The 26,253-nt window shown below is 36.1% G+C and overlaps 1 protein-coding gene across 4 annotated transcripts; it reads left to right on the top strand.

Moving 5' to 3' along the window:
- The first annotated feature begins 4,466 nt into the window (after positions 1 to 4,466).
- Positions 4,467 to 23,681, top strand: LOC141402143 (uncharacterized). 4 transcript variants are annotated; one of them, XM_073982868.1, is made up of 4 exons: positions 4,467 to 4,618; positions 4,689 to 4,850; positions 4,910 to 5,221; positions 23,661 to 23,681. In XM_073982868.1, exons 1-4 carry the CDS (start codon positions 4,538 to 4,540, stop codon positions 23,664 to 23,666), a joined length of 561 nt encoding a protein of 186 aa, XP_073838969.1. In that variant the 5' UTR covers positions 4,467 to 4,537; the 3' UTR covers positions 23,667 to 23,681. The 4 variants fall into 4 exon arrangements, with proteins under 4 accessions (XP_073838969.1, XP_073838967.1, XP_073838966.1 ...); XM_073982866.1 differs by lacking the exon at positions 23,661 to 23,681 and adding an exon at positions 6,468 to 6,539; XM_073982865.1 differs by lacking the exon at positions 23,661 to 23,681 and adding an exon at positions 5,281 to 5,391.
- Positions 23,682 to 26,253: the final 2,572 nt, after the last annotated feature.

Here is a 26,253-nt window from a genome sequence, read left to right as displayed (position 1 = left end):
TCCATAAAGAAATTTTGATTTGTGAAAAGGTAATTCCCAGTGGGAAAGGTGTAGGATATCACATGTTCGTCGCCGTCCGACTATAGCCTTTTCTAACTTGTTTAAGCTTGGTGTGATACGTTACCAGAATCCACGAAGTTATTTCTTACAATAAGTTTATTTGTTTCATAAAGAAATTTTGATTTGTGAAAAGCTAATTCCCATTGGTAAAGGTGTAGGGTATCACATGGTCGGCCCCGTCCGACTATAGCCTTGGCTTACTTGTTTTTGTGATATCTTTGGTAAAAAGTGATGTAATAGTACCTCGAAACATTGGTCGATTCGATAAAAATCACCGAAAACTATTTCTAAAATTCTTTTAATATTTGTTCATACCAGCGTCGCCCAAGAATTTCCATCAATGCCTTAGTAAGTGTGTATGTATGGGTGAAGAAAACAACAACCACATGTTATTCACGTACACTGTAAGTGAGAGAGCGAAGCAAATGCAAAAAGTGGGCGGCCTCACTATACTTCTTTCCAAAGAAGCTCTTCTCTGGTTTATACCCTCAACATTTAGGCCAACGAGATTATCGAAATAATGATTTTAGACCCCAAGTATGTTTGGACGAAATCTATTTCAGATAATTTGGAGTCGATTTTCTATGTCCGCCTGTCTGTCTGGCTGGCTGGTGCGCACGATAACTCTGGAAGTATCAACTTATTTGATTAAAATTTTAGCTCTCGTAAATTTTGTTCAAACTTAATTAAGGTTCGAAGATGGAACCTATCGAAATTTGTCCCAACATTTAAAATAAAACCATAGAGACGTTATAAGTATTGAGTTTAGTTATTTTCTTTGTGTCCGATTCGGAGGGTATATCTCCGTCGGCACAACTGACTGATACTTCCTAACTTATTTTAATAATATGTAGCGAAAAAGTCCCGATTAGTCATTATAAAATACGGAAAATAATACCTTACGTTTCCAGTAATGACGGCGACATACTTATATGTATGTTCTATATCTCTGGTATGTTACCATGTATATCAACTTATGTATGTATGTTTGACCGGACGGCTAAAATATGTCGCAATCATATAAAAGAAATTCCTTGGAAAATAGTGCCCAGGTGTAGTGTGGTATGGTGTCACATGGTCGGCCCTGCCCGATTATAACTCTCTCTTACTTGTTTTATTATATTTTTATGTTTTATGTAGTTTACTCTTAAACACAAATCCCGTTACGTAGATTTTATAAAAAACAGATCCATGGCCCAATCAACCAGTCCCACAGCAATAACTGCTAATCATTCACTTAACTGTTAAAGTACAATATTTTGATGGAATCGCAGTACAAAAAATAAATGAATAGCTACAAATTCTTCAAGTACTTAAGATAATCAATGGATGTGGGAATATTTTTGTTAAAAATTTTAACCCTCATGCGGTTCATCAAAGGGGTCTTTTTGTTCTTTTTTCGAAAATCTTTCAAAAGCTCCTTTAAAATGTGTTCATATCATATCCAAATATTCTACAAAATTGTTCGCCATACAATTTTAGTATATGTCTCAGAATACACCAAATCTGTAAATCGTATCTAATCACCAGAATCTCTAAAAATTAAAAACGCGTTTTAGGGTTATAGTCGGACTTCATCTGAGTTTATTCAAAATTGTCCCGCAAAGCATAATTTTAGAGAGATGACGTCAAAGACAAAAATATTCTTCTTCAAATTTTACTGTGGGTCACGAAAGAAATGAAATGTCTATTTACATTATATGTCATGAAAATATGAGTATCAATTTCGCTGAAAATTTCTAGGGTTAATTCCGTTAATGTCTCCAAAGCAGGAGTTACTCCCATCATTGTATTATTTTGGACCACGCCAAATCGTGAGAGCCCATATGACACCTATATTTTCACTGGATCATAGCCGTATATCTCCCATGAATTTTTACATACAATATAAGCATCCAACGGTTTATCCTAACTACGTAATTTAAGTTAAAAGTACTAAAAATAAGCATTTTTACAACATCCGATCTGGGTTTCCTATATTTTTATACCCTCAGCATTTATGCTAACGAGGGTGGTAGCAACTTGTATTCACCGCCCTCCATACGACGGCAAAACCAGGAAAACCTGAAAACCTGTTATCATCGTATAGGCCTATAAGTTTATTGTCCAACGGATTTGCCGATTCGGTCCATAATTTGGCCTTCGTAATATTTTGTCCAAACTTAGTTTAAGATTAAAGAAAAGCCATATCGGTCCACTCCTTCAGGTACCTCCCCCACAACAGTTAAAAAATGTTTGGAAAAATTCTGCGCACGATAACTCTTGATGGAAAAACCGATTTGGTCCATACTTTACACATCCTAATATGTCCACCAGATATAGATCAGGTTCGAATATCGACTATTTGTCCACTCCTTCGGGTACCTCCCACACAAAATTTCGAATAAGTTCACTTTAAGACCTGCTCTCGAATCACTTAGATTTTTGTTGAAGCTATTTGCAGTCGCTGCTTCAATTACGACAGTAATTGCAGGGGCCCGTCCATACTTCTTAAGGAAACAGCGCGAAAGGTATAAAAACCCCTATGGCACCATATGTAGTGGCTGGAAAGCACTATAACTCTCGAACTGATCACTGATTTGGCTTTCGTCATAACTTAGTTTCAGTCCGAAGATGGGCAATAGAGGTCCACAACTTCCGGCACTTTCCCCACATTTTTAAAAAATGTCACTACAATGGTATGCACTGGTCCAAACTTCGGATCTACTAATATTTTGTCCAAATTTAGTTTAACTTCTAAAATTACCCACATCGGTCCTTTCCCTAGGCTACCTCCTCCACAAAAGTTCAACATTTGTGTCTAAGTGAAGTTTTGGGGTCTGTTCGAAGATCCTTTGCCAATGTATACCGATGCTGTTCGTTGTGGTCCTGTTTAAAGCAATATTATGATTTCCGTGGACACGCCATTGCTTCCTGGCAGCGTTATACGATGATGCGCTTAAATAACTAGTGGGCGCGATATCTATCGAAAAGATATGAATCCCAAAATAAGATCCACTTCCACAATGGACCAAGTCGGTCCATTCCTTTTAGTACCTCCTCCTTCCTAAATACATTCGATCAGTCCGTAGATGAAAGTTTAAATCCACATAGGCTAAGGGTATATCTCTGTCGGCAAAGACGACTGATACTTTTTTACTTGTTATGCTATCAAAAGCTGGGTAATAACCAGTGTGAAGGGCATGTAGTGATTTCCTTTTCTCATTGTGTCTCAGGCAGTCACTTTTTTACTTGTGTTTTTATACCCTAACCTTTTATGCTAACGAGGGTACATACACTTTCATACGGGCAAAATGTGCCTCATCGAAATAATGGTTTTAGACCCCAAGTATGTTTGGACGTAATCTGTTTCAGACAATTTGGAGTCGAACAGATGGATCGATTTGGTCCAAATTTTGGCCTTACTAATATTTTGTCCAAACTTGATTTAAGTTCGAAGATGGGCCATATCGTTCCACTCATTCAGGTTCCTCCCCAACAAAAGTTCGAATTCGGAAAAATTATGCGAAAGATAACTCTTGAAGGTAGTAACAGATTTGGTCCATGCTTTGCACATCGTGAAATTTCAATCAGACATAGATGAGGTTCCAATATGGACTTTATCGGTCCACTACTTCGGTTAAAAAAGTTTAGTTTAGGACCTGCTCTCGAATCGCTTTGATTGTTGCTGAAGCAACTTGCATTCACTGCCTCCATTACAACGACAAAAGTTTTTTTTTTCAGGGACAAATCCATACTTCTTGAGAAAACATCTGTTCGAAGATCCTTTGGAAATGTATACCGATGCTGTTCGTTGTGGTCCAGTTTACAGCGATATTATGTTTTCCGTGGACAAGTCCATGCTTGATGGCATACTGGTCCAAAAGTTATACGATGACCCAATGAAATGACTAGTGGACGCGATATCTATCGAAAGATATGACTAAATAAGATCCACAACTATGTCGGTCCATTCCTTCAAGTACCTGTTACGCAACACTTTTGAAATCTAATCCTAATCCACATTTTTGCCGGCAGGTTCAAAGGTCCAAAAAGGGCCACAAAATCTGAAAAGACCCTAAATACATTCGATCTGTCGTAGATGAAAGAATTATTTCACATAGGTTGAGGGTATATCTCTGTCGGCAAAACCGTCTGATACTTTTTTACGTGTTTTTATTATAAAATATAACCCTAGTGTATACGAGTATATTCTATTACAGTAGTTATTCATTCGAGACAAAACAATTTTTGTCCGATTTATCTAAAACAAACTTGTCTATTTCTAGCAGGGAAGATTATTTAATAATGTCGTATCAATTAGATAATTGGTCCATGTCGATGTTAATACGGTTATATCGTGCAGTCAATTATTAGCAACACAAAATCTTGTTATTGATTGTATCGTGAAGCTTATAGTTCATTTACAATTTTAGAGTCATTTTATATAAATTGGGTGTTGATGAGATTATTAATGTGAATGGTATAGTAATGTACGATGAGCGTGATACTCGTAATATCGATACTAAATGTTTTGTGGATCTCTCCAATAGAGGTGCAGTCAATCCCCAAACAAAAGGTAAAAGACAATTTAAGAGAGTTTATGTAAAAGTAAATGTTTTAACTAATACATCTCTTAAAATCTACAGAAAACATGGACGTATGAGGTAAAAACGATTGAAGCCTATTCTGACAATCCAGAGGCTGTAGCGTTTTCGGATTGCCATGTTGAACGCATTAGTCGTGGTGTATATGGTGCTTCTTGGAAGTGGCTTATAAATATCGACATTGTTGAAGGCGATGAAAACGAGGTTGAGAATGAGAATTATAACATAAGATAAAAGTGTTTTCAAATCAATTTCCATTTCAGCTGGAAGTTAATGTATATCGCAGTGAAAGCGGAAAGGGCTATCGACGGTTGCCTTTCAGGATTGAACGTCAACATCTTTTTCAGTTTTTCAATACCCATTACAAGGATCTGTTTATGAAGGCATATAAAGATTGTTCCGACTTTGTGGTATTTGAGGATAAATTTCAACCGCCCTTGGAAAAGAAAACCTATACCTTCAATAAATGTATAGTCGATGTGGATGGTTTTCCGCAATATGCACAGGATGGATTTTATAAAATAGAAGTGCTCGGTTTTGGCATAGCGAATTGGAATATGACGTTCACTTTTCAGGTAATGAATGAAATGTAAAGATAAAGTTTTCTTATTTATTTTTTTAAAATAAATTCGAGGTGGTTGAAATTTATCCACAGTACCTGCAATCCCTAAGGAATCATAAAGAAGCACAGAAATTTGTAATAAATATTAATAAGCTTGTAATAAATTAATTTGGTCAAGATTAGTATATATTAGGGCGGAAAAAACCTTAGTGGGCGCTTCGAGTTTGTGATTCCTTGGATTGTACTGGGGAAAAGAGTCTACTAGACCATATTTCTACGGTGAAAATCCAGCCCCCCTATTCCGACAATAATTAAGAACTGTCTAGTACATCGCAAAAGCATTGGAACGCTCCTTCAGGTAGTATTGGCCTTGAGAAATATCGATAAAAGACATTGTGCTACAAAAGTTGACAAAAAACTAAGCGTTCTGATGCAAAAATTCCATAGTGTTGGGGATCATTGAAAACGAAAATATCTTTGTTTCCTTTGGATAACTTCGTTTTTATACCCTCCACCATAATATAGAGGGTATAATTATTTAATTTGCCATACCGTTGGCAATACATCGAAATATTTGTCGGAGAACCTACATATATTCTTGATCAGCGTAAAATTCTAAGTCGATATAACAATGTCGATTCGTCCGTCTGTTGAAATACAGCACCCAATTTTTATACCCTCAGCATTTAAGCTAACGAGGGTATGTATATACACTTTCATACGGGCAAAATGTGCCTCATCGAAATCAGGGTTTCGGAGTCGGAGTCTACGAGTCGGCGTCGAGCAATTTTGCTGGAGTCGGAATCTGAGTCGAAAAAAGTAACTCGACTCCGACTCCGGGCAATTTTTTCTACAATATAAAAATATAATATTAAATTCGGGACACCAATTTTTTTCAAAAATCATTATTTATTTTAAAGGAAAGCTAAGAAACATATAAGCAAACGGAATACCATACAAATTCAGAGAACGATTCACAGGATATTTACTGTCGTTTGAAGTCTAGTTTTTTCATATATATTTTTATTACAAATTGCATGTCCAGAATATTTTTGGTCCAGTTGATCTTTTATTGTTTCAAGCAAAAGTTATGTTCTATGACAATCGAATTATAATTGGACATTTAACGTCTTTTATATAAGTCTTCTGTCAAAAGATCTACTGGTCTTCTTACAAAAGTCTACTGATCTTCTGATCCTGTCTTTTGTTAGATGCCATCCTTGTCTTTTATTAGATGCCATCCTTGTCTTTTATTAAAGGACCTGAAGGACATTGTGGTCGATATGGGAAATCTTACTGATTACACTACGACATAAAATGGAAGTCAATGTCTGAGGATAGAAAATGCATGTTGGGAATGAAAGCCCCTATTGAATATATTAAGAATTCCAACGGACCCACAGAAGAAGTTTCTGAGTTATGACGTAAAGATTGTTTTATTGACCCCCAATAATGCTTGAGTAAGTAGCTTTATATATTTGTTTGGTGATATTGTTTCATAATTTTGAGATGAAATGTTCTCAAATAAATGGAATGAAGAATCCTTTAGTAAATTATTTCCAAGTCCTTTTTTCTTGAATTGAAATATAAACACAAGATCAGATTTTCTACATGAAAAACATCTACAGAAATGTTCCTCCGAAAATGTTGTTAAGGACATCAAAATCGATCGATTTTAAGGGGTTATGTCCACTTACAAATTTTACAAAAACAAAAAAAAAACAAGTAAGCAAAGGCTATAGTCGGACAGGGCCGACCATACGATACCCTACACCACTACCCTGCGAGTTAGCTTTCAGCAAATCAAAGTTTCTTTGGACAAATAAGCTCATTGTAAGAAATAAATTTTTGGAGTCTGCAACCTTATCACATTAAGTTTAAATAACAATATAATAATTTTTCCACAAACATCACAGAAGGGACAGGGCGTGCACCACGATTCATATTACAGCAATAGTATGGGGCCTACTGTTTATCGCCGAGTCCGAAAGGCATGTCTTAAAACACCACCTGTAGAGAAGTTGTACATGGTTGAAATACTCAGAAAATGTCGCCAACTTTACTGAGGGGTATTTTGCCATCGTTGGAAATTTGATGTTTGCTGGCCGGGAATCGAACGCCCGACCTTCAGCGTGCAAGGCGGGTGTGCAAACAATAGTACCATGGTGGCACCAATAAGTAATTTTAGAACGGACATTTAGTCTGGACCTAATTTTTTGCATATTTTGACATATTTGCTAAACCATCCCATATCCCATGGAATTGGCTGAAAGTTTGTATTAAGTATTCGTTCATCACAATTTTCGACCTGAAATTTATCGGTATAGGTCCAGGTCTTCATATAGCTCCCATAGAACCGTACCTCCCGATACCCGCTATTTTGAAGGTTGTGGCCTCAATATCAAATTGAAATGGCTGACATTTTGTATTCAGTCTTCGTTGGAGGTAAAAAAACTTTCCACCTGAAATTTGTCGTTATATGTCCACGTCTTCATATACATAGCTCCCATAACCAGAACCAACCGATTTTCTGTACTTTGAAGGTTATGGTCTCAATTCAATATCCCTCCGAATTGGCTAAAATTTGGTATTAAGTCTTCATTGGGGGTATTAAACTTTCCATCTGATCAGATCAGATTTCTCTATTTTATTGACTTGTCTGAAGTGAATTTCAAACAGAAAAATGTACATATAAACATTTTAGAAGATATTATTGAAATATATGTAACATACGAAAATATGTGAAATACAGAAATTTTCCATATGCAAAAATAATATTTGCATATGCATAATTTATACATTTCGCATATTTTTGCATATGTGATATATTTCGATTGGAATTTAATTAGAAGCCAAAAATATGCAAATTTTACAAAAATAGGTGTTGCATAAAATTCCGCTGTCTACATATCATTGAGCTGAATTAAGCGGGGTGCTCTCATTGATATGAGAGAAGGCTCCATTGTCCCTACTGGGATGTTTGTGGAACAATTATATACAGTACATTTTAAGAAATATTCTTAAATTTGAAAACTGGGGTTTTTTTAGCAATTTCTGCTACATCTTTAAATTTTGGACAATTGGACAGGTAATATGATAGGGTTCCACGCAATTTGTAAGAACTGGGAATTTGTCAGTCATGATAGAGACAATTTGTAGCATGGGAGGAAGATGTGGTTCTCTTCACAAAACTCATTATATCTTAGGTAGTAGGTCCGTTACCAAGCACACATATTATTGCAATTTTCATTAGCGGAAAGATCGGTAGTTAATTTTTCATATATAGGCGACTTTGCCGGTATATGGCCTCCAGGGATTCAAATATGGACCAAAAATAAAATGTTTTTATTTAGCATACAAAAGTAATGGTCCATTGCACCCGCTAATTAATATCAGATCATCATCAAAAATTGTAGGCATCTTCTTCGACCTAAACCCCTACCTCGTGCAAAATTTCGTGAATATTGATCTGTAATTGCGACCTCTAGTATGCTTTTGATTACATTACAAGCAAAACACTCGATATATTAGGCTGTAACTCTGTTATCTGACCACATAAATCAACATATTTGGCATTAATTGAAAGGGCAAGAGTTGTCCTTCCAAAAATTATTTATGTGGGCGAAATGTGAGGTCCACGAATAAAGATATTACCGGTATATTACAAATTTTCACAATTTTCACACAAAAGTTGTGGTCCATTTAACCCTCTAAACATCATCCGATCATCATCTCAAACTGCAAGCTTCTTCTTTGTCATATAATCTTACGTTATTTAAAATTTCGAGGCGATCGGACTATAATTGCGACATACAGAGCCGCTACAAAATCGGATAAAAATTTTGTTTTTGGTCCAGTTCACCCGCTTAATATTTCTCGATCATCACCAATAAGAATAGGGATCTATTCTGATCTGAACCCGACCTCCATACAAAATTTCGTGACGATCGGTCCATAATTGCGGCCTGGAGCGTGTTTACAATTTATAATGGACAGACGGACGGACGGACGGACAGACACACATCTCAAAATCGCTTTATCTCGTCGAGATATGAAGATTGGTATACCACATTGGGGGTCTCCGACGAATATTTCGCGGTGTTACATGAATTTTTACCAAAACAAACTTATAATACCCTTTTCCACTTTGTGGTATAGGGTATAAAAAAAAAACATTTTTTTATTTGTTTATTTTAAAGAACAGGTAGATTAGGCTATGTTGTAAAAAGTCGATCGGACAAAAATTAGCTGAGATATGAGCGTTAGAAAGAAAAAAATCATTCTGATTTGTATGTAACATCGAAGTTTGAAACGCGGTTTGCTCAAAATGGCATTTTGGAATGCAGTGCCCAATGTAGCTCGAAAACGGATGATCCGATCTTCATATGTTTTTGTGGGATTATTATACATATAAAAAGTTTGTAGTTAAGCGAGAGACTACGCTATATTTTTTTAAGTCTCTCCATTTGTTAAAATCGAAATGTTGATATTGACAGTTCAAATTTGTTTCAAAAATGAATATTTTTTAATCCCTTTCGCTTATGTACAAGTTTATTAAGATCTTCATGATCCCACAAACGTATTTGTATTCGTTTTCGAGCTACAGTGCGCACCGCAAAACGCTTTAATAAAAACAGGGTTTCGTAGACGGCCATTTGCACAAAGCTTTTTAATATTTTTCAAAATTTTTTTCAGAAAGTAGATTAAGTTATGCTCTTCTCACGAAGAAAAGTTCCTCCCCGAATATTCTCGTGCTTGTACTTTGTTGCCACTTTCCAATGCACAATGGTCCCAAATCCAAATTTTCTGGCAAAACTATTTCAACGTCCATTTTGTATTGAAATTAATTATTATTTATAATAAATGTGTACAAACAGAAATTCTTACGTTTTATCGACCAAAATGACTAAATACTGCCAACATTTGTTGAACAGGGTGGTCCCATTGTGTGGGGTCTTAACCAAAATGTTAATAATTTTTGGTACGAAGGATTCATATCTTCCAAGAGGTAAAAATACCAAATTTCAGCCGAATCGGTCATAAAGTGTCGCTAAAATCCACAAAATATCTAAAATATACTTTACTTTTATGTGGACAGACCGAATGTATTTCAGGTCTCTTCAGAATTTGGCCCTTTTTGGACATTTCAACTTGCCGACAAAAATGTGGAATAGGAGTTAACTGTACTAAGACACAAATGTTGTCAGGTACTCTTAGGGAGGACCGATATGGGTCATTTTAGAAGTTAAACTTTTTTGATGAAATATTAGGAGATCCAAAGTGATATTTTTTAAATATTGGGGAGAAGTACCGAAAGTTGTGGATCGGTATTGCCCATGTGACTAAGTTTGGATATAATATGACGAAGACCAAATGTTGGACCAAATCGGTTGAACAGTTCTAGAGTTATCGTGTTCTCCGATCGCCACATATGGTGACATAGGGGTTTTTACACCTTTCGGGCTATTTTCGCAAGAAATATGGACTTGCCCCTGAAAAAAACTTTTACCGTCGTAATGGAGGTAGCGAATGCAAATCGCTTCAACAAAAATCAAAGTGATTCGAGAGCAGGTATTAAAGTGAACTTATCCGAAATTTTGTGTGAGAGGTACCAGAAGGAGTAGACAAATTTAGTCCATATTCGAACCTGATCTATATCTGGTAGATATATTAGGATGTGCTAAGTATGGATTACATCGGTCACTCCCTTCAAGAGTTATCGTGCGCAAATGTTTTCCGAACATTTCTAAAGTTTTGTGGGGGAGGTACCTGAAGGAGTGGACCGATATAGCCCATCTTCGAATTTAAACTATGTTTTGATAAAATATTACGAAGGCCAAATTTTGGACCGAATCGACGGATCCGTTCAAGAGTTATCTTGCGCTCCTACCACTACACAAAGTGTCATAGGGGCTTTTTGTAACTTTCCGGCCATTTTCTCGGGAAGTATGGACTTGCCCCTGATGAAACTTGTACCGTCGTATGGGGGGAAGTGAATACAAGTTGTTGCAACAAAAATCAAAGCGATTCGATAGCAGGTCCTAAACTGAACTTGTCCGAAATTTTGTGTGGGAGGTACCCGAAGGTGTAGGCCGATTGAGTCCATATTGGAACCTCATCTAAGTCAGGTAGAAATTTCACGATGTGCAAAGTATGGACCAAATCGGTTACTCCCTTCAAGAGTTATCGTGCCCACAAATTTTCCGAACATTTTTGGAACTTTTGTGGTGGAGATACCGGAAGGAGTGGACCGATATAACCTATCTTCGAACTTAAACTAAGTTTGGACAAAATATTACGAAAGCCAAAATTTGAACCGAATCGGTTCATCCGTTCGAGAGTTATCGTGCGCACCAGCCAGCCACACAGACAGACGGACGGACATTGCTAAATCAACTCCAAATTGTCTGAAACACATTTTGTCCAAACATACTTGGTGTCTAAAACCATTATTTCGATGAGGCACATTTTGCCCGTATGAAAGTGTATATACCCTTTCTAGCCTAAAGGCTGAGGATATAAAAAACAAATTAGCCTGCAAAGGCCCACATACAGGAAAAAGTTAAAAATTTGTGCACATTTTTAGTGGTATAAGAATTAACTCTGGTTCTTTTGTTGAAATGCTACAAACCAAAGCTGGGATATTCCTCATTACAAAAAAATGGTACGCCGACCTATTTTGCGTCGTTGTAAAGGTGAACTTTTCTTTTTTCCATTGACAGGCTTTGCTTTTGCAATACCCCTACTAGAAGAATGGAGATATTTTCATAGTTACCCATCCCGACGCCTGAACATTATCTGACCGTCACCAAAATCAATAACCTTTTCCGTCTCTAGGACTCCCATAAGCCCTCAAAATTTCTATGATGATGACCACCTCAGTGCTGCTCAAAACTCAGATGCCATTCAATTCCCAGATGCAATTCAATCTATTTTTAGGGACATTTTGAGTTTTGAAATATATTTGTTTGTAACATAAGTGTTCATAACTGAATAATTATTTTAAAATTAATAAAAATAAAGAATCAAATCCTTTATTTTTATTAATTTTAAAATAATTATTCAGTTATGAACACTTATGTTACAAAAATGTGTGGAGTATCGGAGGAACACATGTTTTAGTCTGCTCAAAACATTTGCAACTCCGGTCCACTCCTTCAGGTACCTCCCCCCCAAAAGTTCAAAAATGTTCGGAAAAATTGGGCGCACGATAACTCTTGATGGGAGTGACCGATTTGGTCCATACTTTCCACATCCTAAAATATCTCCCAGATATAGATCAGGTTCGAATATGGACTGTATTTGTCCATTCCTTCGGGTACCTCCCACACAAATTTTTGGATAAATTCACTTTAAGACCTGATATCGAATCACTTTGATTTTTGTTGAAGCAACTTGCATTCGCTGCCTCAATTACGGCAGTAAAAGTTTTTTCAGGGGCAAGTCCATACTTCTTGAAAAAAAAAAAAACAGTCCGAAAATTTTAAAAAACCCCTATGGCACCATATGTAGTGGCTGGAGGGCTCGAACCGAATATATTACCGAATATAGCTATATTATGTATTTCGCAGGCTAGTGTGATAAAAAAAGCCCTATCTATCATACTTTGTTGGTGCATACACCCAAATGTTTGAAAACCCCCCTAAATACATACGTTTTTTTGGAAAAAAAGTATTTCAATCCATACAGGCTGAGGGTATATCTCTGTCGGCAAAGCCGACTGATACTTTTTACTTGTTAAGATATAACTTTGTTATTTGGTACACAAGTTTCTATTACTCCTAGGATGTTTGGTATTGAAAATGGGCTATATCGATCCAAGCATTAATATAGCCCCCATAGAACGGTACCTCCGGATTTTCGGTACTTTGAAGGTTTCCGCCTCATTATAACACCGAAATGGATGAAATTCGGTATTTAGACTTCGTTGGGGGTTTAAAATTGCCCACCCGAAATTTGTCGTATAGGCCCACGTTTTCATATAGCGCCCATAGGACGGTACCTCCCGATTTTTGGTATTTTGAAGTTTTTAGCTTCATTATAACACCGAAATGGCTGAAATTTGGTACTTAGAATTCCTCGGAGGTTCAACATTTCTCACCCGAAAGTTTTTGGTATAGGTCCGCGTTTTGATATAGCCCCCATAGAACGGTACCTCCCGATTTTCGGTATTTTAAAGGTTTTAGCCTCATTATAACACCGAAATGGCTGAAATTTGATATTTAGACTTCCTCGGAGGTTTAAAATTTTCCACACAAAATTTGTTGGTATAGGTCCACGTTTTCATACAGCCCACATAGGACGGTACCTCCCGATTTTTGGTATTTTTAAAATTGTGTCCTCAATTTTATACCGAAATGACTGCTACTTGGTAGTAAGTCTTCGTAAGGAATGTAAAACTTTCCACCTGAAATTGGTCGGTCTAGATCCGAAATTTGGTATTTGGTCTTCATTGGGGGTATACAATTTTCCACTTGAATGTTGTTGGTATAGGTCCACTCCTTCATAAAGCCCCCATAGAGCAGTACCTGTGGATTTTCTATATTTTGAAGGTTGTTGCCTCAATTTCCCATCGAAATGGCTGAAATTTGGTATTTAGTCTAAATTGGGGGTATACAACTTTCCACCTGAATGTTGTTGGTCCACTCCTTTATATAGCCCCCATAGAACGGTACCTCCCGATTTTCGGTATTGTGAAGGTTTTAGCTTCATTAACACACCGAACTAGCTTAATTCAGAAGTTAGTTTTCGTTGAGGGTGTAAAACTTTCCACCTGAAATTTGTCGGGATAGGTCCACATTTTCATGGGTGCCACCGTGGTGCAATAGTATGCACACCCGCCTTGCACGCTGAAGGTCCTGGGTTCGATTCCTCGGCCACGCAACATCAAATTTTCAACGGTGGAGAAATACCCCTAAGTAATGTTGGCGAAATTTCCCGAGTTTTTCAGCCATGTTAGACTTCTATACAAGTTGTGTCTTAAGACACGCCGTTCGGACTCGGCGATAAACAGTACGTCCCATATCATTGAGCTAATATGAATCGGGGTTCACTCATTAATTCACTCATAATTTAAAACAAATTTGTATATTTCTAACATCGAAGATTATTCAACAATGTCGTTTAAATTAGATAATTGGCCCATGTTGATGTTAATCCGCGTATGTCATGAAGTTAATTATAGTTAACTCAAACTCGTCTCATTGATTGTATCGTGAAGCTTATAGTTCATTTACAATTTTAGAGTCATTTAATATGGGTGTTAATAATGTTAATGGTATAGTAAAGTGCGATGAACGTGATACTCGTGCTATCAATACTAAATGTTTTGTGGATCTCTCCAATAGAGGTGCAGTCAATCCCCAGACAAAAAATAAAAAAAAATTTAGGCGTTTCTATAGAAAACATGGACGTATGAGATGAAAACGGTTAAAGGGTATTCTGACAATCTGGAGGCTGTAGTGTTTACGGACTGCCGTGTTGAACGCATCTGCCTTGGTTTATATGGCGCTTCTTGGAATTTGCTTATAAATGTCGGCGATGAAAACGAGGTTGAGAATGAGAATTATGTATACTCGTAAGTAACATAAGATATATTTGTTTTGAAATCCATTTCCATTTCAGCTGAAAGTTAATTCATATCGCCTTGTAAGCGGAAAGGGCTATAGGCGGATGCCTTTCAGTAGAGAACAACGTCAACATATTTTTCAGTTTTTCAATACTCATTACAAGGATATGTTTATGAGCACATTTAAAGATTGTTCCGACTTTGTGATATTTGAGTATAATTTTCAACCTCCCTTGAAAAACTATACTTTCATTAAATGTGTATTTGAACGAGATGGAAATGATCGGTTTTGGCATCACCAATTGGATTTAGACTTTCACTTTTGAAGTAATGAATCAAATGTAAAGAAGAAATCTCTCATAAGTCAACTTACGTAAATTTTGAGTTATTGGTATCACGATGTAGCTGTACCTTTTGAGACCTTTCAATATAACTATTCGCTTTGGGACTTTTTATAAAATAATTGTCATAATAAACATATTATATCGACATGAGCAACAGTAAATCAAAGTACAGGTCGCATTTTTATCCGATTCAGCTGAAAATTCGGGAATATCATTTGTTTACCCAAATGAAGAACGCTATTGCTTTTGGTTTAAATCGGTTTAAATTTTGATATAGCTCCCATATATATTTTCGGCCGATTTCACATATTTGCTGCACCAAACATGCTATATCAGGAAAAAATGCCTAAAATTGTCTTTTCCATTTCAAAAAAATCAAAAAAATTTTTTGATACTACATCAATGATTTTTGGTACATAGATTAAGAAAAAAATCAGCATTCCAAATCTGTTTTCGTTACTAACTTTGATCGTTTCGCGCAAAAGATATGACCGTTTTAATTATGATAATAAGAAAAAATTCTAAAACAAGTAAAAAAGTATCAGTCGGCTTTGCCGACAGAGATATACCCTCAGCCTGTGTATATTGAAACAATTTTTTTCCAAAAAACGCATGTATTTAGGGAGTTTTAAAAATTTTGGGCGTTTGAACTGACAAAAATGTTGATTAGGATTTAATATCAAAAGTTTTGCGGAGGAGATACTAAAAAGAATGAATCTCCAGCCACTACATATGGTACCATAGGGGTTTTTTAGAACTTCAGGGATGTTTGCTCAAGAAGTATGAACTTGCCCCTGAAACAACTTTTACCATCGCAATTGAGGCAGCAATGCAAGTTGCTTCAACAAAAATCAAAGTGATTCGAAAGCAGGTCTTAAAGTGAACATGTATCCGAAATTTTGAGTGGAAGGTACCGGATGGAGTGGACAAATATAGTCCATATTTGAACCTGATCTATATCTGGTAGATATATTAGGATGTGTAAAGTATGGACCAATTAGGCCACTCTCTTCAAGAGTTATCGTACGCACAATTTTTCCGAACATTTTTGAACTTTTGTGGGGGACGTACCTGAAGGAGTGGACCGATATGGCGTATCTTCGAACTTAAACTATGTTTGGACAAAATATTACTAAGGCCAAACTTTGGACCGAATCGGCAGACCTGTTCGAGAGTTATTTTGCCCTCCAACCTCCTCACACGGTGTCATAGGGGTTTTTTGCAACTTTCAGGCTATTTTCTCAGGAAGTATGGACTTGCCCCTGATGAAACTTATACCGTCGTATGGAGGGCAGTGAATACAAGTTGCTAAAGCAAAAATCAAAGCGATTCGAGAGATGTTCCTAAACTGAACTTTTCCAAAATTTTGTGTGGGAGGTACCCGACGGAGTGGACCGATTGAGTCCATATTAAAACCTGATGTAAGTCTGGTACACGCTCCACGATGGGCAAAGTATGGACCAAATCGGTTACACCCTTCAAGAGTTATCGTGCGTACAAATTTTCCGAACATTTTCGAACTTTTGTGGGGGAGGTACCGGAAGGAGTGGACCGATATAGCTCATCTTCGAACTTAAACTAAGTTCGGACAAAATATTACGAAAGCCAAAATTTGAACCGAATCGGTTCATCCCTTCGAGAGTTATCGTGCGCTCCAGCCAGACAGACAGACAGACAGACGGACGGACATTGCTCAATCGACTCCAAATTGTCTGAAACACATTTCGTCCAAACATACTTGGGGTCTAAAACCATTATTTCGATGAGGCACATTTTGCCCGTATGAAAGTGTATATCACCAATATTTTTGAAAATTTAACATAGCTGAAGCCAAGGTTTACCCTATTAGAACACGCGACTTGTGATTGTATATTGTACAAATTAAATACTTTTGGATAAAATGAAATGTTTTTGGACGTGGCAAAAAATATTGGCTTTAAAAGATAATATGCGTGGAAGCTGTGGTTATATTTATGTTAAAAAATTGGTGAAAATGGGTTGAAGCCACCATGTCTTTTTTTGTTATCTCTCGATTTGTGAGTAAACCACACTTCCCTCGAGTTTCAAGTCAAAGTAAAAGCAGAAGCAAACTAAATAAGGATCATCTCACGAATGTATTACTTTCCAAAATTTCGTCTGCTTCTACCATTAAATGATGCTGAAATTTTGAAGCCAGCTTTACAGTGTTTTTGAAATTTTCTTCTAATTTCATTCCACAAACAGGTTTTTCAAAAAATCGTATATAGGATTGAAGAACTCGCGATTCAGAGTTATTTGATACGAATATTGTGAATGTAGTCTGCACAGCTTCATAGAAATCTGCATACAAATGCGAAAATTTTGTGCAAACATTTTTCTAAAAATCATATTTTTCGGGCCTAATTTTAACAATTGTCATTCGATTTCTTCGTACTTGATTGCACATTTCAGTTTTTTACGTTCCTCATCCAATAAATCATTCCCCGTGAAAATCCATCTACTAAAACGCGAGTTACAAGAAATTCCAAAGTAGAAAAAGCATCTAAAATTATTCTTGGAAATATCGCGTATTTTATCGCGTTATCTACGGTTTGTTTCCACTGCAATGAAACAACTAGTACAACATCTTCGTTTTAGCGGAAACAGAGATTTGAAAACTTCACTGATAAGGGAGCTACATTCATTTTATCCCAAAAAATAGTGTGTGATGCTACATCAACGGTTCTTGATTGATCGCCTTGAATTAGATATATATCGATATAGATTTTCATGGTGAACACTGAAATCGGATGCGGACAAAAATTGTATGCACTTTGCGCAAATTAGCGATATTTTATAGGTTTTTTAATGCTAGGATGCCGCCGATGCTACATCTTAGCCTCCAATGTAAATTTCGAAAAATATATTTAAATTAAAAGATATGATCTTGCTGTACAAGAAAATCACATGCGGACAAAATTATTTTGATAATTACGCGACTTACACGTATTTTAAAATGCATATAAATTAAAATGGTTTATTTGACCTCTGTTTCCATTTCATATACTTTGAGATATATCCTCATCAACCCAATTACCTTATCTAATAGGAAAGCTTTAATATGAATGTCAATAAAGCAAAATCCGTCTATTTTATTGGGAGATTTAAGCAAAATGAAGGAAGTATTCCAGTAGATTTTTCCAATATTTTCTACTACATAATGCATGAAAAAAAATATTTTTTCAAACAAAAAATAATTTTTTTGACCAAAATATGTGCATATTTTGGCTGTAACATCGAAACTAAAACACCAATCTGTATGATTGTAGTCTCATTTGATTCCCCGTGAAGTTTTGATCCACAACAAATTTTTGTGTAATTTTATGACCACTAAATGGGCCTTAATTTTGAAAAAAGTATACTTATATTCAATAATTTATCAATTTTATGTACATACCGCGAGTTCTGTGTAACATTTTGCAGGTATTATGCAATCTACTCGCTGAAGTCACTTCGAGAGAACTTTTTTGTAATAATTGTGCTCATTAAAATAATTAGCGTTTTTATAATATTTTCTTTTTTAAAAGCCGAAATAAAACCGCCATAACTTTTGTCCGCAAAAACCAAAAATTGGCTCGCGACCAGATTCGTACTGGGAATTTTTTTCTTAACCTAGATATCAAAAATCGTTGATGTAGCGCGAAAAAAATTTATCAATTTTTTTGGAAATGGAATATGAAATAATTGACAATATTCGTGATATACCCTTCATAGCCTAAAGGCTGAGGGTATAAAAATCGCGGCTTAATATAGTTAGCTGCTATATCCTATTATCGTTAACTGAATTCGTACCCTTTGCGATGATGCAAAAAATATTCGCAAAGTCTCAATGGATTCGCGAAAAATTAAATTTGTTAAATAATTTCACGTATTTACAGACATATTTTTGAAACAATAGCGCTCATAGTTACGAAAAATATATAAAAAAATTATAACAGCATCCAGACATTTTGAGGAATAAAATGAAACCTAAGTTGTGAAAGTTGGAGCTATAGTATTCATGTTATTTGCAAAAATACGAAGAAAATATTACGAAAAAATTAAAATCATATTGTTCTAATTTTATTTTTTTTTATGGTTTTATAGGAAAAGTTGGAGAAAAAATGTTTGAGTTCTTCGGCATTTTCGTCAAAATTTCACGTAATAATGATGATATTGTAACAAATTTTTCGCTTATAGTTTTCCTATTGGATAATATTATTAGAACCTTATATTAAATCACAAGGAATTTCAATTGTGGCATAACGTTAAAATAATGTTATATTGCATATTACAACATTTGAGACGCATATAAACCGCGTAATTATGAAAATGACATGATGCGCATGTAGAGTTTGTCAAATTCTATTTGGCGGCCACGATGTAGCATCTGCTGCATTTAAGGGTGCAAAATACAGTAAAATGGTCATAATTTCCGCGAAGTTCATTTACATTTTATGCGCATCCGATTTCAATAATCACCATTAAAAAATACATCCTTCTATACCGTTTCAATGCGATCCATCAAGAACCGTGGATGCACTTAATTTTTAGAAAAAAACTATTATATCTCTGGAGCAGCGATAGTTTTGAAATATCTGTTTTCGCGCAGTTTAAACACGCGTATCGATCTATTTATTTAAGTAGAACTGACACATCAAAAACGCGTTTTAATATGCGATATTTTCAAAATAATTTTTTGCAAATTTTCGAAATTTGAGGGGTATCATATCCGCCGATCTAGTGGGTGGATTTTTACGCGTAAAAAAACTAACTAACGAACGTAAAAAAACTAAATTTACGCGGGTTTCCACGGAAATCCAATGACGTGTGTAAATTTTAAACCAAAAAAATAGGTTTTTGAGAAAAATTTACGCACAAAAATTTCGTGTTTAGGCGCAGATTACTGTGATCCTGTGAGGGCTACACCCTCATGTTATACATTAAAAAATGCGAAATCGCGAGTACTACAATCCAATAATAAGCTTTTAGGGAAAACCTGCTGCGCGTCCCGATTAGAGCAAAAATTCAAAAAACCCCATTTTTCAGGTTTCAAAATGTCAGCATCCGTTTGAGGTAGATACAGTGGATATATTAAAAAAGCATACATTAGAAACTTCAACTCTGAAGTGTGCTCTTTAACTTCTCCTTTGAGCATTAAGCTCTACATTGTGTTGTAAAACCACTAATTGGAAAATAACATAATGAAACTCGTTTATTTCAATGAGTTTTTCCGATTTTTTTACATTAGTACGACCACAGCTTCCGCTCAAATTATTATTTTAAGAAACCCCTCGGTGAATCGGGCTAAAACAGTTTATTTTGCCGAAATGCGGTCAAAAGTTATGGTATAGTAAAACTGATCGCAAGTCACAATACCCCATACCTCAGTTTCAACATAAGTTAATTTTCTACAAAAAGCTTGATATATGTCCCATTTTGATCAAATTTGGAATTGAATTCTGTTTAGAAAAACTGAATTCTGTTTAGAGAAACATTTGCCAAATTATAACGAAATCGCTCCAGATGTAGATATAGCACCCATATATAATTTCGGCCGATTTCTCGTATTTGCTGCCAAACACGCTATATATGTCCGATTTCGATGAAATTTGGAAGGTGTTACTGAATTCGGCCAAGATATAAATGTGCCAAATTATATCGAAATCGGTTCAGATTTGGATGTAGCTCTCACATATATATGCAGGCCGATTTCACATATTTGCTGCATCAAACACCCTATAAATGTCCGATTTCGATGAAATTTGGAATGTGTGGCAGAATTCGGTCTAGAAATAAATGTGCCTAATTATATCGAAATCGGTTCAGATTTAGATATAGCTCCCATATATATTTTACATCTTCACAATTATATCGAAATCGGTTCAGATTTAGATATAGCTCCCATATATATTTTACATATTCACAGTGGTGTAGGGTATCATATAGTCGGCCCCGCCCGACTTTGATCCTTTCCTTACTGGTTTTTGCTGAAGAAACTTTCAATATTCCACAGTCACTCTTGATTTGTATCCTTTACGCTGCAAATGCAAGTGTTATGTATAAATAATTTTTACACATATAATACCTTCGAACTTTTTTTCTCAGCGACAATAATATCGATTTCCATACTGATCAATAGACACTCTACAACAAACTAATTGATGAGCTATTTTAATTTTCAAAATTTGGGAGTTATTTTATAATGAAATAAGTCCCCAAATTTTTATATGAAATAAATCCCCAGAAAAATGAAATAAATCCCCAAAAATTTAAATTTTGAAAAATTGAAATTGAAAAATTTTTGTTTTGTGGATAAAATTTTGTTTGGGGAATAAAACATAGGGTTGCAAATTATTGATCGCCCAAGAAATCCTTGAATTATTTATCAACCCCGGAAAATCGGTCTTTCCCAGTGATCTTGAGTCTCTAGAGCGGAGTTCGTCTACGTGTCATCAGTTCATTTGATGTTCCCAATAGGTTTTGATACCTTTGAGATAACATAAAGAACTCTTACTACTGCATTAACTCGCTTTATTGCCTCACTATAGTCATTCCAAGAATTCTTCTTAGCTTTTCTGACCTCTCTTTTATACTTATTGAAACCATTCCTGTATTGATAGCAGTCTGTACTAAGTTTGGTCCTAATAACCTTGTTGTATGCCCTCCTGCTGACTTTACCGAGGTTGTTCAGATCTTTATTTCACCAAACTGGCTGAGCTCTCCAAGACTTCTTAAAGCAATCCCGAAAAACATTTGTGAGGTCTACAACCTGCCGGTCAACTTCCCAGCCTGTGTGATGTTTTGGTTCGGTTCGGTCTTGGAGAAGCTAGAGAGTTGAATTGCTCCCAGTTGATCCTTCTGTAGTTTCTATGATGCGGTTGCCTTTTACTATAAGGGACTTGAAAGTGTATCGCCATGGGGTCCGAAAAGGAGCACTCCTTCGATGCCCCCAGCACGATGTAGACGTGTCTGGAGTGTCAAATGTTGCATACTCCCAGATTATTAATCAAAATAAAATCGAATATGGAGAATCCTCTCGCAGTGGTATCACTGCTTCCCCAGTGGAAGTGATGAGCATCACAGCCCATTATCAAACTGCAACTGTACGATGTCTCGTTCAATAGTTTGCGCACCAATTGACTTGGGGTGTCTAGTACTTCGTACCACGCATGTAGACCAAGGCTCTTCTCGAGCCTAATTCCAGCTTCACTATGGTATCGTCGTCACTGTAATTCTACAGTTGACTACGATTTAGCCTTTTCTTAGCTACAATACAAGTTCTTCGAAGTATAGAATATCGAGTACAAATTGGGTTCCCCTGAACCAAAGCAATGTCTACTTCAGTTCTGGTAAGGATGAGCAGAAGTTCGGCTGCCACCGCTTTGTAATTATGCAGGTTTATTTGCACCACGTTAATACCATGTTGCCTACGTTCTTTAATGTGACTCTGGGATGCGGAGCGAAGGCTACCCCGAACCGAAGTAGAGCTCTCCCTTGCATTCCTTAATGTAATTCCATTCACAGAAAATTTATGAATGGAGGTATCTGAGAACGGTCATGGCATAGCCCTCCACTACCATTAGGACTTGTCTACTAACCCTATTACTCGTTGAAGCACCAAAGTATCAATGAGGCTCCGGTATATTTTTTCACGTGGTCGCTTAACACCCCAGTGTTAGGGGATTGCTTTTCAATACCTGTTATATGTCGCTAACCCAAATTTGTACTGTCAGGTATTCAGTACACCTTGTTGGTTCACGACAAGATACCTCCTCCTTTCTCAACCGGGCTTGAGACCGGCTTTAGCGGACTTATAGAAGATTCGGTCAAATCAGAAACTGAATTCAAGATTTTTGGACATTAATTCAGGATTTGCCCGGAAAAAATTTCCCAGAAAAAAGTATCTGATTTCATCCTTAAAATTTCTACCTGACATATATCAGGTTCGAATATAGAATATGTCGGTCCACTACTTCATACATATGTCTCCACAAGAGATCATCGAAGGGTCAAGGAGAGCTTCTCTTATATCAATGAGTGCACGCCCATTTATATTGTCTAAATGGGATCTAATTCGTTTGTATCGCCCAGAAAAAATATTCCCGGAAGGTCCACTCTATACTCGAGCCTAATATATGTCTTTCGAAAAAAGTAACTGATTTCATCCGTAATATTTCTACCTAGCATAGAACAGGTTCGAATATGGAATATGTCGGCCCATTCCTTCATACATATGTTTCTACAAGATCCTCGAAGGGCCAATGAAGTCTTTTCTCATATTAATGAGTGCATGCCGATTCATATTAGTGTGATATTGTATCGCCAAGTCCGAAGGGCGTGTCTTACGACACCACTTGTAGAGAAGTTTTTCATGACTGAACTACTCAGGAAATGCAAGCCAACATTACTCTGAGGAGATTTGCCACCGCCGAACATGTTGATGTTCTGGCCAGGGATTTAACCGCAGATCTTCCGAGTGAAAGACAGACTTGCTTACCACTGCCACAAAAAATTCAAAAATTTCAAAATTTCCTTTCTAGGGTTAACGTGCGCAACAGCCAGACAGACGGCTAAATCGACTGCAAATTGATTGAAACGGATTTCGTCCAAACATACTTGGGTTTTAATTAGCGTCATTGGTATTGTGTAAAATAGAATCCTTGGAATACATACAAAATTTAATAAATGTAAACCCTCTTTACGTGCATACTATGAAGTTTGCTGAAGCCATAAACATTACTGTAAACAACACCACCAGGCCAAAAATCATAACCAAGGAAATTTTTTATTTAATTACAACAATGCCAAGGACACATCTTTTCGTTGAGTCAAAATACAATTAAGTAAGTATAAGAACGAATTGAAGCAAGCGGAAAGGAAACACTCGATAAGCATGTGTGCATCCAGAGACTCTGAAACATCCATTCGACGACGATAAAAGACTAGAAATCTCTTATAGACACATCCACTTGAGTAAGTAAAGAAGTAATAAGTTCGTGATCCAATTATTCATCACCACCGTTTTAGCTTCAAAAAACCAAAAAAAAAAAAATAATAAAAATAAAAACATTAAACCATAAATGAAGTTTTCATGTTTTATTTAAATTTTAACATTAATAAAAAATGAATTGAATTTCAATTAAAAATTTTGACTTTCAATTAAAATGCTGACTGACACAATAACTCAGTTAAAAAGTATTCATGCAAATTCCACCAAATAATACTCCGCAGGCGACATGATTTGTTTTTTTTTTTTGGTTTCGTTTTCAATTTTTTGCATAAAAAGTAACACCAAAAAACAATCTAAACTTTGTTCGGCCTATGGCTGACCCATGAAAATTCATTCATTCATCGTATCTAAACTGGAATATTAATTTTAGTTCCATCGACCAGTGTTGTGAAGTGAGGGTGCAGGCGATATATGGTATACGTCCATACATACATATATTGTATGTGTTAGCAGCAGCCTATGACCGGACAATAGTCAATACTAAGAGCCTGACACAGAGAGTTTAAATTTGCAAATCCATAATGACTGAAACTGAAATATGCAAATTTGTATTTTATGTAGAGGTACCGTGCACCAACAACAATCTCTGGCGAGCAGAAAACTGCAAACACTTGAAATGCATACAAGTTCAATTTGTTTCAGTCACAGGCAGAGGGAACAGTGCTTTAGTATACTGTAAATTTGTTACAAGAATAAAATATTTTTGTACTCTCAGCGTTAAGGCTAAGGAGGGTAAATAGGAATATTTGAAAGAAAATGAGTAGCAATTCTTGTAGCTGATAATATAGGCTCTGTTTCTTTACCTGCAAGAATCTTCAAGTTTTACATACCACTTTTCACTCGAAAAGCGTTCTTTAGCCGGGGTTGCGTAGCGCACAGGGTTCAGCCAGCAATATATAAAACAGTGATTCTATGTCAGACCTTAAAATATAAAACGACATCTTCCTCGAAAAACAAAACAAAACAAAATTTTCGCACAGTTTACGTTGCACATCTAGTCCAGTACGTATAAGGGGGAAATATAAAATTCTTTAGGTGGAAAGCTAAGGTTTGTCATTGGAAGTAACGTCCTAAAGTCCCCATCTATCCAATGTGTGTAAACAAAGCTATTCAGGGTCAAAGGTAATTTTTTGGTGGCCCTATTTAGTTTTTTGCTTATTCTCTGAAACGGTAAGACCTAGCAGAAATCGACTAAAGTAAAAGTTGTAGGCTTACAAATTATCTACAAGAATGGTCTGTATGACCTTTCAATATGAGTCACCATTCTTGAGATATCTTGATATAAGTGTGAAATTACACATGTGAAGAAGTAAGTTGCGTAAGAACATCAGGGGGCGCATCGTTTAAAACTACAAAGCCATGTGTTAGGTATTTTCATAGGCTTTCAAACGATACAAACTTTGCGGTAACCGGTTCAGTATAACCGGATCTAATCCGTTTTTAAATCTGGCCTCTAGGGTCAAAAAACCGGCAAACCGAATCCGCCGCCCATGAGAATTAAACATTTCCGTAAAAAGCGCAAGAAAACCTACCTTTTGACAAAATTTAAAAAATCGGAGAGTTTTCGTTGGGCTTTCGATTACACATGGGGGTTAAACGGACTATTTTTGCATAAAATGAATCTAACATGGAATAACTCTACTAAACACTTTGTCGTATTTTGTTTTTTAAGATTGGTATAATTTTGGGCTTCAACGAAATATATATTGTTTGAGGGGACAGACCCGGTTACTCAGGTTATTTCAGCCCTTACACCAGAATATGTGCGTTTTTCCCTTATAAGTGCATATTAATGTGTATTTTTTTTTTTTTTGAACCGATATAGCTCAAGAATGGGTCCTTCTAGAAAAAAATCATAAAGGACAAACTTGTAGAGAATTTTTCTGTCTACCATATTTGCTTTAGTCAATTTTGATTACCTTTTTCAAGAAAACGTCCGAAAAAAATCCATAAATGTTCACCTTTGACACCGAATAACTGTTTTTGGACACATGGTATTGATGGGGACTTATAGGACACTGCTTTTAATGACAAAACCTAGCTCTCCACCAAAATTCAGCATTGTGGGAATTTCTGCTATTTCAGTATCTATTTTGACTGGACTACTCCCCATGATTTCGGTT

Source organism: Musca autumnalis, unplaced genomic scaffold, assembly GCF_047663935.1.
Source record: "Musca autumnalis isolate F117 unplaced genomic scaffold, ASM4766393v1 scaffold_4, whole genome shotgun sequence".
NCBI classification, from domain to species: domain Eukaryota; kingdom Metazoa; phylum Arthropoda; class Insecta; order Diptera; family Muscidae; genus Musca; species Musca autumnalis.
This window is presented reverse-complemented; position numbering and strand designations above follow the sequence as displayed.